The sequence below is a fragment of the Microtus ochrogaster genome, chromosome 2 (assembly GCF_000317375.1).
Source record: "Microtus ochrogaster isolate Prairie Vole_2 chromosome 2, MicOch1.0, whole genome shotgun sequence".
Classification (NCBI taxonomy): domain Eukaryota; kingdom Metazoa; phylum Chordata; class Mammalia; order Rodentia; family Cricetidae; genus Microtus; species Microtus ochrogaster.
The window spans coordinates 56,875,430-56,888,258 of record NC_022010.1 but is presented as its reverse complement, the minus strand read 5'-3'; the positions used below and the strand labels follow the sequence as shown (position 1 = coordinate 56,888,258).

Below are 12,829 nucleotides of genomic sequence, written 5' to 3'. Positions count from 1 at the left end.
CATGGTAACTAATAGGAGAAACAGATGCATGGTAACTAATAGGAGAAACAGATACATGGTAACTAATAGGAGAAACAGATGCATGGTAGCTAATGATACAAGGAAGAAAACTCAATACACAGACATGAGAAGAGTCAAGTGAGGACAGCAGGGGTTGCTATGGTAACTGGGAAATTGTCTTGAAAATGAGGAGCCAAAAGTAAGATGTGATGGTACACACCTGTTGTAAACAGAGACTGTACTTTTGTTTTCTGGCCACCCAGAACAAATAATCACACACAAAAACTACATTAATTACAACACTGTTTAGCCAACAGCTCACGCATATTCCTAGCTAACTCTTGTTTTTTGTTTTTTTTTTTATTTTCGAGACAGGGTTTTTCTGAAGTTTTTGGTGCCTGTCCTGGAACTAGCTCTTGTAGACCAGGCTGGCCTCGAACTCACAGAGATCCGCCTGCCTCTGCCTCCTGAGTGCTGGGATTAAAGGCGTGCGCCACCACCGCCCAGCCCTAGCTAACTCTTATATCTTAAATTAACCCACTTCTGTTCATCTGTGTATCGGCTTGAGGCTGAGGCTTACTGGTAAGGTTCTGGCATTTTTCTCCTTCAGCAGCTACATGTTGTCTCCCTGACTCCATCTTCTTTCCTCCTCTGTCTCTGCTTGGATTTCCAGCCTTGTTTTTCTCAGTGAGACATTCTCATCTTGCTTCCTCAACCTGTAATCCCAGGATTTGGGGAGATGAAGAGAAAGGATAATGAGTTCAAGAACTGGCCATACAGCCAGTTCAGGGTCATCTTCTGATGCATAGGTAGTTCATGGAACTACTGCGTTCTGGAAGCAGCAGGAGGGGGAAGGAGGGGGTAGAGAAGGGTGATAGATAGAACCAAAAAACAATGAAGATGTCAGACCAAGTTCAGAACACATGTGTAGAAAGTGCAAACTAGCCAGGATATGTGTATCCATAATGAAAATAAAAGAGAATGAACTCCCACCCCTAGCTGAAGAGCTATTGACAGTTGGTGGCTGCTGGGGCAGAGAGACTTGGTTTTCTTTAAGGGTGTGGTCCCTGACAGGTTGACCATGTTCTCGTGGGTGGTCCATACTCATGCATAAATGGGCAATACTAATTAGACTCAGTGAGTTACGGGAGGCAGGGAAAGAAAGGAAGGAGTAAGGTAGATAGATAGGTAGGTAGGTAGGTAGGTAGGTAGGTAGGTAGGTAGGTAGATAGATAGATAGATAGATAGATAGATAGATAGATAGATAGATAGATAGACAACAGACAGATAGACAAACAGATAGTCAGATAGACTGAACATGAAGGGAGTGCATGTTGGAGAGAGTCCAGAAGGAGCTGGAGGGACTCAGGGAGAGAATATAAACAAAGTATGCTATATACATGCATAAAATCTTAAAGGATAAATTTAAATATTTTATTTTTTTAAACAGAAGAGACAGTCGAAGACAATGTAAAGGCACCACTATAATGTGGACCGGCACCAACTGCAGGGCCCACCTAGTAGATATTAACAGGCTGCAGAGGACACTTCCTCCTTCTGTGTGGCAGAAGACAGAGCTGACAGGGGAGGTCACATGTCGAGTAGGAATTAAAAGAAGCGAGGACATCGCTAGCTGAAGATTCAACATCAGACATAACTGCTGAGCTCATCTGTACTCGCTGGCTCAGGCACTGTGTCACTGGAAGGCTGACCCAGGAATTGGGAGAGAAAAAAGAATTCACATAGTACAGGTCTTTGTAATATTATTTATTGCCTTTGTCTCTTTGGTGGACCTACGTCCGAAAGTTAGATCAGTCACAACCTTTAATTCATCACATCCTTTCCTCATTAGCCAATGGAATACTCTTCATGATTTAACATAGTCCCTTTGTTAAATATACTAATAATTGATACCTATGTTTAAACTCAGTACCCCAAAACAGGGGATGAAAAGGCAATGCTCAGAAGGGAGAGCATTGAAGGAGAGGCACAGAACAGTGGAGTTTAGACACAGAACAGAGGTAGCATGGCAGATGATGGTGAAAAAGAAGGGAACTTTTCAGCCAACTTACCTGAAATATTGATTATTTTTAAGAAAAGCGTTCAAATGGACTTTTATACCACACATTATACGGAAACAAACTGCATATAGTTTAAGACCTATTTTTATTTTATAAACTATATTTTTAAAAAACTTACAAATAAACAATATCCTCACACATTAAAACTAAACTGATCAAAGTCTGTGCAATTCAGTGAACTTCTTTACAGCTAAAATAAGCATAGTTTAAGATCTTGATGTCAAAATGCAAAAATTTAAATATGAAATAAAAGTGTGGTTTTTGTATTGGTTCCAAGAGGATTGATAACTTACATGGAATTAAGAAATCTGGTTCATGAGAAGACAATTTTTTTCTTTTTCGTTTTTTTGTTTGTTTGTTTTGTTTTTTGTTTTTTGGGTTTTTTTTTTCTGATACAGGGTTTCTCATGTAGCTTTGGCGCCCGTCTTGGTACCCACTCTATAGCCCAGGCTGGCCTCAAACTCAGAGCCGCTTGCCTCTGCCTCCCAAGTGCTGGGATTAAATGCATGCACCACCACCTGGCAAGAAGACAAGTTTTTAAAAAGTTTTAAAAGGAAGTTCTACTTGTGGGAAGATATTGGTCACATATTTCACAACTGAAAGGACTCAATACCCTTACATCTATGTAAGGAGAGACTGGGGAAATGGTCCAGTGGGAACTGGTGATCACTCTGTGTGCAAGCATAAGGACCTGAGTTCAAATCCCTAGCACCTTAGCCAGCATAGCTAAGCATGCCTGCCAGCCCAGTGCTGTGGAGTGGAAAGGGGCCTTAAAGACAAGAAGATTGCTGAGGCTTGCCAGCTGTCCAGCTCTAGGTTCAGCGAGGGACTGTATCTCAGGGGGACGAGGGAGAATGTGATAGCGCAGGACAGCTGGCTGACATCCCTCTGTGAGAAACAAGATCCTCACCTCCTTAACTACAAACTCAGGAGACTAGCAAAAGTGAAACAGCTTTCGGTTCTGCAGAAAGGACACCAGCATAGAGATGTTGATTTGGCCGGAGACAGACGGTGATTTTAAAGTCCCTGGTCCCAAAAATTTTCTGCCTTCAGACTGGTACTCTAGTGAGTTACAATCTTTACCCTCTATGAGCGTCCTATTGGTTCAGGATGCAAAGCCTTATCTGATAAACATCCTGGGGCTTGAGACTACACCCTTTTCTTAATAAGGATGTCTGCCCTGCAGTCACGAAGCAGACTGTCTGCCACTTCCAGCTCTCGGGATGTTGAGACTAGCCAGCGTCAGTCCCAGTGAAGGCAGAAGGGAAGCCTCATTTTTTTCTGCTTATCTGTGAGTCTTTGATGAGTTAAGCACACTTCGTACTAAAAATTTACCGTAATGATTTATTGCTTACATTTCTTTGGCTTCTGCACGCATGTACTACACAAATACCTGCAGAGAGAAAGGAAAGAGAGGGTGTGAAGAATGCTTACAGCTCAAAACAACAACAAAACAAAGGAAGAAAAAGTATGTAAGGAAAGCTTAGAACTCAACAACAAAAGCCAATAGAAAATGGAAGCAACCCTTCATTTCAAACTATGAAACACATCAGCTTAGAAACATCTAAAGAGTTGTTCTGACTCTAGAAATCAAGAAAGGTGAATAAAAAATGAAATCAGAGTCACTTTTTCTGCATTGTCATTGTCAATTGCTATGCTGTAATTACAGCTTATATATATACTGTTTATGTGAACACATGTTGTTACTCTCTTCCCACGGTTCCAGCATGATGTGTGAAAGCTGAACGGGGCCAACCCTACTCAACAATCTTATTTCTAGTTATAGACCTTCTCCCACAACTTGCACAGGAGGAATGAGCATAAATACTGGCAGAAAACTCCATTTATGCAGCAAAAATTATGAATAATCTAAATGACAGTGGTCAATAGAACAGATAAATTGCTGTATGTACAAAGAAAATGTTATAGAGGAACAAAAAATGAGTGGAGAGTAGCCATGTGCAGCAGCATGAATAAATCTTAATGAAATCTGTGTTCAGTACAAAAAAATTCCAGGGAAAAACATATATTTTAATTTTTAAAAATAAAATGTGTAGCCAGATGTGGTGGTTACATCTGTAGTTCCAGCACTCTAGAAACGGAAACAGGATATGAGCCATGAGTTTGATGCCAGCATGGTTTACATAGTAAGTTTCAAGTCCATTTGAGCTATAGATAAGATTCTGTCTCAAAAACATAACTAATTATAACGAATATAATTTAATACACAGATTAGTCATGTGATAATATTCAGAACAGTGTTGTTAGGAACTTTAAAAGACAGGACAATATACTGTTGTTTATAACAACCCAAAATCTATGTGTATGGATAAAAGTGAGACAAAATTAAGAGAAGAGAATGACCAACAATAAGAGGATGTTGAAGGGAATGAATTATTATGAAGCCATCAAAAAGTATAGACAGGATGTACTAATATACTCAATGCATATTATATATGCAAAGACACAAGTTCGAAAGGCTTTGCCCAGTGGACAAATTGACAAGAAAATATTAGTGACACAGAGGAAGACGTCCACACTTATGTTGTGTAATATAAAGGAGAGTTGTTTGCAATAACTGCTAAAATTCTCTACCTACCTTAGTGTCTTCTCATCCTTTATTCTTTAGAGTGTTGTGTAAACAAGTACCACGAACCCTTTATGTTACCTGTACCTTGTCCCTAAGGACAGTCTGGACAAGTCAGTGAAACACCAGCGAAGGAACAACAGTCAGATAAATGAAGGGATATTTGTTAATTATGGAGTGAGAACTTTGTAGCAGTAGAGATAAAGGTTTATTGAGGATGTTATTGGAAAAGACAATCCCAAGATAAATTGATATTGTGCATACAAAACATTTCATATTTTAATTCTCACCATAATACTTTTCAATGTGTAATCTTTTTCAAGATTTCTATTATTTTTTAAGTTGTACTAGGGGGCGAGGTATGAAAGAACATGACCTAAAACTTTTGACCTCTGTCTCACTGCCCCATGTATCCTAACATTTACAACAATGACCGGCACACAGTCTGTGCTCATCAGAAAGTGAATGAGTTGAAAGATAATTGCATTTGGCAAGGAAGACAACTCAGGCAGATGCACAGTAAAGCAAAATGATTTGCTTAATTGGACTTTGGAAAATTATTTTTTGAGGCAGTTTCATGTAGCCCATGCCGGCCTCCAACTTACTCTGTAGCTGAGAATGACTTGAATTGGACTTCAGATCCTCCTGCCTCTACTTCCAGAGTGCTGGGATTTCAGACACACACCACCATACCTAGGTCTGTCCATGGTGATGGGGATCCAACCCAGGGCTTCATGCATGTTAGGTAAACACTCTACCAAAATGAGCGACATTTTCAGCCTATTATTATATTGTGCTGTGCTGGGGCTAGAGGCACAGACAGAAGAAAAAAGGAAGAAGAGGAGGAAAGGAGGAAGGGAAAAGACTGGAAATATTCTTGGCATCCTGTACATCAGCATGAGGTAGGGCAGAGAGGTTATTCATATGTTTTCAGCCAGATAATAGGTTTCCCTGCTGATTCAGTAAACCAGATCAAGCCAAATTACAAGTGTAACAACATACTTGTTCAGAACAAAGCAACTCCCAGGTACATTCACTGGTTTCAGGGAACAGGCCAGAGAAGTCTCACCTAGGACACCTTAGGTGAAGGATGATGGGGTGCTAGCCAGCAGCTGGGACTGTCCCCAAGTATGGCCAAAGGCTAAGCCCGTGGGCAGGAACTTGGGCGGGCTGGTCATATCAGGAAACTGGGCTGGACTGTCTGCCAGAAAGATGGAACTGAGCTTTTGGTTCCTTTCCTTTGTTTAGAGATTTTAGTGTGGGCAGGGTTGGGGGAAGTGGAAAAGTAGTTTTCCAGTTATCCAAAGCAGTTTCTAGCTCAGAAACTAGGAATCAAAGATTCCCACGCCATTTAGTCTTGCCTTATTGTTTATACAATCCTGTCACATCCAGTATTGCCTTCTTAGTCTCTTTGATACAGTTCATAATGAAATGAACTACTATGATCTTCCCTATTTTCTGTTCTTTATCATGTGAAAACTTCATTTGTCCAAGGACATCTCATCAGTGGCCTTATCCTAAAATGGTCTTAGAGACAATAAGGTCTAGAAAGGGACTCTGACATCCATCAAACAAAGGATGTCTCACTGGCAGTGAAGATTCACCTTCTCAATACCATGTGAATAAGATGTGACTATTTTCTCTCCATAAGTTTAAAAGAAGAAACAAAAAAAAAAAAAATCCCCTGCCATGGGTTGCTCTATTTATAATCATTCGCAGAAATCCATTAGAATCTAACAAGCTGAAATTGAATGCTCACTCCTCAACTGTTTTGAAACACATTGCTGCCAGTTGAATTGGGCTGTAGTGCGACATGCAATATTGGATGACGCATTTGGCAAGATTCAGGACAGGCGTTGGTAATGAGATTTTTTTCTCTCTCTCCTCAATATGCTTATTTCAATAGATTTATGAAGTGCTTACGGGCGGAGAAAGAATGATAATGGATGGATTTCTGCATTTCAGGGTCTTTTTGCTGCTTGTGAACATGGTCTTGGGAGCTTCGCTTTATGGTCCTCATGCATATTTAAATACCTCTGCCACTTTTATTGCGTTGCATTTATCCTCATTTATAAGAATGTTTGAAAGCAGTCTTTTGCTGTCATTTTGTGTATTACCTTAACGAGATCCAGGCTGGTATTAAAGACATTGGAATCTAATCCTACTTCAGCCTCCAAATTCCCCAGAATCCAGAACCAAAATGTATATTTTACTTTAAGCACCCATGCAATGGGAACAGTCTGCCGGGACATCTTCATACCCCAGTGGGTGAGGTTAATGACATCTTGGAAGACATTTTCATCTCAGTGCTTGGGTCATCAGGCCATGGAGAAGAAAATTGAATCTTAATTACTTTCTTCCTGTTTTCTCTTGCCATTTACCTGGTCCAATGAAGCCCGAGGCTACATTGAAACCAGCCAACCTGAGGTAAACAAGCAAAAAAAAAAAAAAAAAAAAAAAAAAGGTCCCCAGAGGCCTGAAGCCTCTGACTCTTCCAAGTACATCCATACATGACATCTTCATGTCCTGGGCCTCATAATTGCCATTACTGACCTTAAAAGGAGATTTTTATTGTTTTAGGGGGGGGTTTTGGTTTGTTTATTTTGGAGGCACTGTCATTATTGGGGACCACATCAGGAGTCCTTTAGTCTTGTGGACCTCAGTGAACTTGCTGACTTGCTTCCGCATGTTCTTTTCTGCCTGTGTCTGTAGCCTCAAGAGCTGCTTCCTCCAGTAGTGCATCTTGGCCTTCTCCTTCCGTTTCACCTCCAGAATGGCTGTCATCGCCTGGTACTTCTACCAAACCTCTCCAGCCAGATGCCCCAGGTAAGCAAACTTCCTCACAGATTTCTGCCACACAACCTTGTGGGCAGCAGGGACTGCCACGTGCTTCCATATATATATATAGTGTGTGTGTGTTAAAAAGAACTTCAAAAATTCTGATAATAATGAACTTTGATATAATTCTAAGTAGATTTAAGTGCAATGGGAAACAGTTGCTAATATGCTATCATTTTCTGGACAACCGTCAAACAGTACTTAAGTGAACAGGAGAAGTTACTGTACCCAGTGGAGAAAAGTAGGATACACTAGGATCTTTAAGCCCTTTCTGTAGATAAGAAGTGCCCTTTCCTGCTGAGCACACTTTACCAGGAGCCACCCAAGGAAGGATACAGAAATGTACTTGAGATTCTACGACAGTCTCCCTGTGTTCACAGTTGTGGCTGATACTGGTTTCGTACAAGAGAATGCTATTGGCTACCCTGCTGTTTGCTATTCCCATGTCAAAGCCATGCTTGTTATAGATTTTGATGAAAACAGATGCTCAAAAGACTTCAAGGAACATTAGCTTATGTATTTAACAAACATGGTGAGGCGTCAACACAGACCATTTCCATCCAACCAAGAACTCGACATCATTCTGCTTGGAGACTCCCTGAGTAATTGAAGGATAGAAAGTGGGGTCGCTAAGAATGGGGTATTTATTAGGGGAGACTGAGTGAGCTTTCGGAAAACTGCTGGGTAATGAAAAATAGGTCACTGGAGGTGACCAATTCTACCTTGCAGAGAATTCTATCCACAAGCATGCTTCAGGAACACAGCTCTCCCCTGGGAGTAATCAGTATCAAAACTACTCATAGGGGCTGGAGAAAGGGCTCAGTTATTAAGTGATTGCCTTGCAAGCAGGAGGACCTAGTTCAGACTCACAGAATACATGGAAATACTCGTGGGTATGCAGCCTGCCTGTAGTTCCAACTCGGGAAAGAAAAGACAGGGGTCCCCCACCCCAACATTCTGGCTAACTAGGCCAGCCACATTGAGAGATCATACCTCAGTAAATAAGGTGAAAGAGTGATTGAGGGCAACTTCGAAATGAAATCCCAAATCTCTGTATGGGTGCCCATGTATGCATGCATCCACATGAACATGTGCCCACACCATACAGAGACACAAATACACACAGAAGTGAGCAAAGAAAAAAGAGAGTCATCTCGTCTTACTGAAAGATTCCTAACATGTTTTTGTATTGAAATTCCTCCTTTTACTCATTTTAAGTTTTTAAGACACGTCAAATCAAATGGGAGCTTCTTTCTCTTCACTTCTCTCCCTGCCACTAAATTTTTTGCTGCATGTAAAACAATAGCTCTTAAAGCAGAAAAGAAAACAAGTCAGACTGGGGGCGCATGCCTGTAATGACAGCACTTGAGAGAGGTGGCAGCGAGGCAACAGGATCACCACAGATGTGAGGCCAGCGTGGTTTATGCAGAGAGGCCCGGAGACACATAAGGAGAACAAACAAAATGAAATGTGTAAAACTAGCTCCCTCCTTTTCCAAAGTGGCTTTATATTTTAATTTTATTATATAATATGTTTTATTCTAAGAAATGTTGCAGTTGTATAAAAAAAATTTACTAAATCATCAATTTGCAAAATTTAAGTGTTGATATTTTTATAATCTGTGTGCATTGTGGCAATGCTCCTTGCATTGTATTAAGCTTGATTTTTTTTTAATTTAAGAAAAAAATCAGTACTAACAAGAAAAAAATGCTCTCCCACATTTAGGACAAATCCTATTAGTGTTCATTGGCTACTAATTATAGAATTTTCTTTATTGGTTCACTGATAATAAACACACAGTGAAAAACATTTTTACTTTAAACACAGATTTCTCCTAAATAGATAGTAGTTTTTCAACCAGTTTTACCTCAGCATAAATTAATATATTCCACCCTTCCTCACAAACATGCTATGAAAGGATACTAAAAGATGCCAGGCGGTGAAAGTAAGATGATAAAAGCAACACTATATCAAGCAAAACAAAAAAATAAAACAAAAAAAAAATAAGTTTATCCAGAAAAATCTGCTGCCTTCTTTATTTTGTCCAAATCCTGGCCTGTTCACAACTGATTTTTAATTAGTCATTGCTCTTTGCTCAAGGCAAAAACTTGCTTCCAGGTGTTGCACAGACTCTGTGCCTGAACTAAAAAGACTCGTGGTCATGGAGGTTTGCTGATGCAGTTCACAGTCCACAGTTGACTAGAAATGCCAGGGACCCACAAGCACAAATGCCTTTCTTCCTTCTCAAATGTTCCGGCAAGGTTTTCAAAGTCTTACTTATCTGTTTACTTGACCATAACACACGAGGGCTTTCATTCTCTTGCCACCTTTCTGCTTCTCTGTGGGGTGGGCGTGAAAGCAAAGAGGGCCCACTATCCATGTCAAAGGAGCTTTCTTCCGTTCTTATTCCTAAGAGACTAAGTCAATCTACTTTCAGGCTTGTGGCAGAATAAGACCACATGTTTTATAAAGAAAATGCATGTCTTTTCTTACAACTCTAGAGACTGGAGGATCAAGATCAAGACACAGGCATTTGATGAAGACCTTGCTAGGACCTCACAGAGTACAAGGTTAAAAGGCTGACGAGAACATTGTAAGAAGCCTCTTTCATGGGGATCTTAAGACCATTCATCAGAGACAAGCTCCTGTAGTGTAGTGACCTCTTAAAGACTCACTTCTCAGTGCTCGCATGTTCTCAACATCCTTGAGAGGAGGCACCTTCAGACCTCAGCAGAGACCCTCCTCGAAACTTTCCCAATCAGAGGTGTTAAAACCATATGCACCCCCTTAACTCCCACTGTATGTGGGATAACCTAATGTCCGCTGCAAGGCTACTGAATAAGATTAAGTATTTGTTGCTGTACCTCTTCCCAGTTGTTAGATACAATTCATAATGAAGGAAAAAGTCTGACTAGAAAAATGGACTGCCTATCTTCTTCCATTAGCAGATTCATTGGTACCCAGTGAGATTCACACTTCAGTCCCTTCAGAAGCAAGCTTGGCTCCACACGGTGAGTACTTGGGGAAGACAGAGTAACACAGAAAACAGGGGTATGCTTAAGTAGGCCCAGACAGAAAACAAGGACGATGTGATGCCAGTTGCAGGCAGGTGCTTTAAAGAGCTTCCCCATGAACATAACAATGAGAGGTGCGAAAATCCTTCAGTCACTCGGACAAGATGGACATAGCCTTTTATGTTTGCTTTAAATGAAATATATATGACAACATTTTGACCAGTTAGACCCCTGAAAATCCACCAGGCATGCAATGATTAGGCAACATGGTTTTGTTTATTTGTTGCAAAAGAGTCTATGATGATATACACTGTCTCTGAGCATGGAGAATCAGAATTTTAATTAGCTGAATCTTAACTAACCTGTGAGAGTATGGCTAGGACCTGTGGCCTCACCTGCGGAATTTTGCAAAGCTACTTATATTTTGGGTGGTGTTTCTTCAGCCGTCCTTGTTTTGTTATTCAGAAGATTCTGTTCCCTAAACCACCAGGAAATCCCAGTCATTTGGTAGACATTAGACGGATCCCCAGACCCCAGCCTTGCTGTACCTAGGTCTTTAGAATTAAATTTAATGTAGAAACATCTCTTTAGCCATATCAGATTTAGCATGGCTATGCTGAGGCCATTCACATTGAAAATTTCCCAGTAATGCTTGTAATTCATTACGAGTTTATGCAACTTGATCATATTGAGATGAATTTGGGTGTTGCCTTTACATCTCTAGATGTCATCTCTAGCACAACCAGAAGATTTCCAGATGTCGCTACAACGGCAAGAGGAATGACTAAAAATGACCACAACTATATCACCAGTGAGTTGTCTTTTATTTTATGTTTTGTTTACTCAGAAATTATTTTTCAGAGCCTTTCCAGACACTCTGCCACATGTTGGGTATACAGGGACACTGGCATCCTAAAGATTATGGTCCATTGGACATGAAACGTGAAAAAGAAGTAAGCAGACAACTGAACTTGTTTGTGACAAGAATTATGATAAAGTGCTCTCAGAATCCAGAGAAAAGACCTGATTTCAACTGCAGAATAGGAAATGTGATGAGGTCTTATATTTTAAATTAAAATCTGAAAGAATAAAATGGAACAAGAATCAGCCAGCTGAAAAGTCGAAGAAACATTTCAGGCTTGTGAAAACATTATTCGAGTCAAGAAAGATGGTTGTAATAAAGAGTACTCCTGCAGCTCAACTAATAATAATTATGTCAGTGCAAAATGCAGTTTTTTTGTTCTACATTTTGAAAGAGCAAGGGACTCAGTAGAGTTTGTCCTTCACAGAGATCGTGGTTAGTAAGTCATAGGAATAGTCAGTAGTTTCCCATGGTGCGGAGCATGCTCAGCTGACCTGAGAGCCATATAACCTTCCATATGGGTGGCCATACAATTGCCCATCACTGCAGTATCATCCCACGTACATTGTGAAGAAAAAAAAACTGAAGACAAAGTTCTAACCAATAGCTTCATCTGGCTTCCTAGCTCAGAGAGATTGGAAGGTCGAATCTTCACTATGCAAACTATGTTCAAATGGTGATTCACCCACCTTGATGCAAAACTTGTTTTAAACCTTTTCTTCTTCTGTTTTCTAAAATGCTGGTTGTGAAATGTTGGCTCGTATATAATTTCCAGCTATATCTTAGTAAGTTTTGACTTGATGAATTGAACTCAGCTCTAGGCTCAGTATGATGGTTCTCTTTTTTTTTTTTTCTCATGCTACCCAACAAGTCTATGTTATGAAATCTCTAGCCTTCGTAGAAACAAAGCAGCATGTAACTATGAACAGAACATCATGAGCTTCAATCATACCTTCAGTGTCTCCTATAGCAGGTTGTGATGGGAGAGGCCATCAGGAAGATCCAAAATGTGTGCTGTCTGAAAAGGATGAGCCTCTAGATTTAATCATACTGATACACATGGCAATAGCATGAGACTGCAGTCAAAAATATGTAAACATGCAAAATATTGATAACACTAATTTCTTTAGTGATGAACTCAGGGCTTCATGTATATCAGTTAACTACTCTAGCACTGACCTACAGCCCCAACCTCGTGAAACTAATATTTTCAGTCAGTCCTTTCATTCTTATTTTTTGAAACTTTACTGTGTAAAAATCAATAATCAAAACTAGGAAACAAAAGAAACATAAACTTTGTCACCACCCACAAGTAATTTATCACCAAAATGTCCATCCATTTGTACGCAAACTTCAAGAAGTCCTTGTTTTTTACTGCTGAGTAATACTCTAATATGTATATATTCCATACTTTCTTCATTCATTCTTCCATTGAAGGGCATCTAGG

General features: G+C 40.0%; 1 protein-coding gene across 1 annotated transcript in view; it reads left to right on the top strand.

Moving 5' to 3' along the window:
• Window positions 1-12,829, top strand: part of Cd96 (CD96 molecule) — a 72,373-nt gene that overhangs the window by 54,844 nt on the left and 4,700 nt on the right. Inside the window, exons 11-13 of the mRNA XM_013351885.1 lie at window positions 7,381-7,494; window positions 10,455-10,517; window positions 11,245-11,331. Coding sequence (XP_013207339.1) covers window positions 7,381-7,494; window positions 10,455-10,517; window positions 11,245-11,331 — 264 coding nt within the window. The remainder of the gene's footprint in view (window positions 1-7,380; window positions 7,495-10,454; window positions 10,518-11,244; window positions 11,332-12,829) is intronic.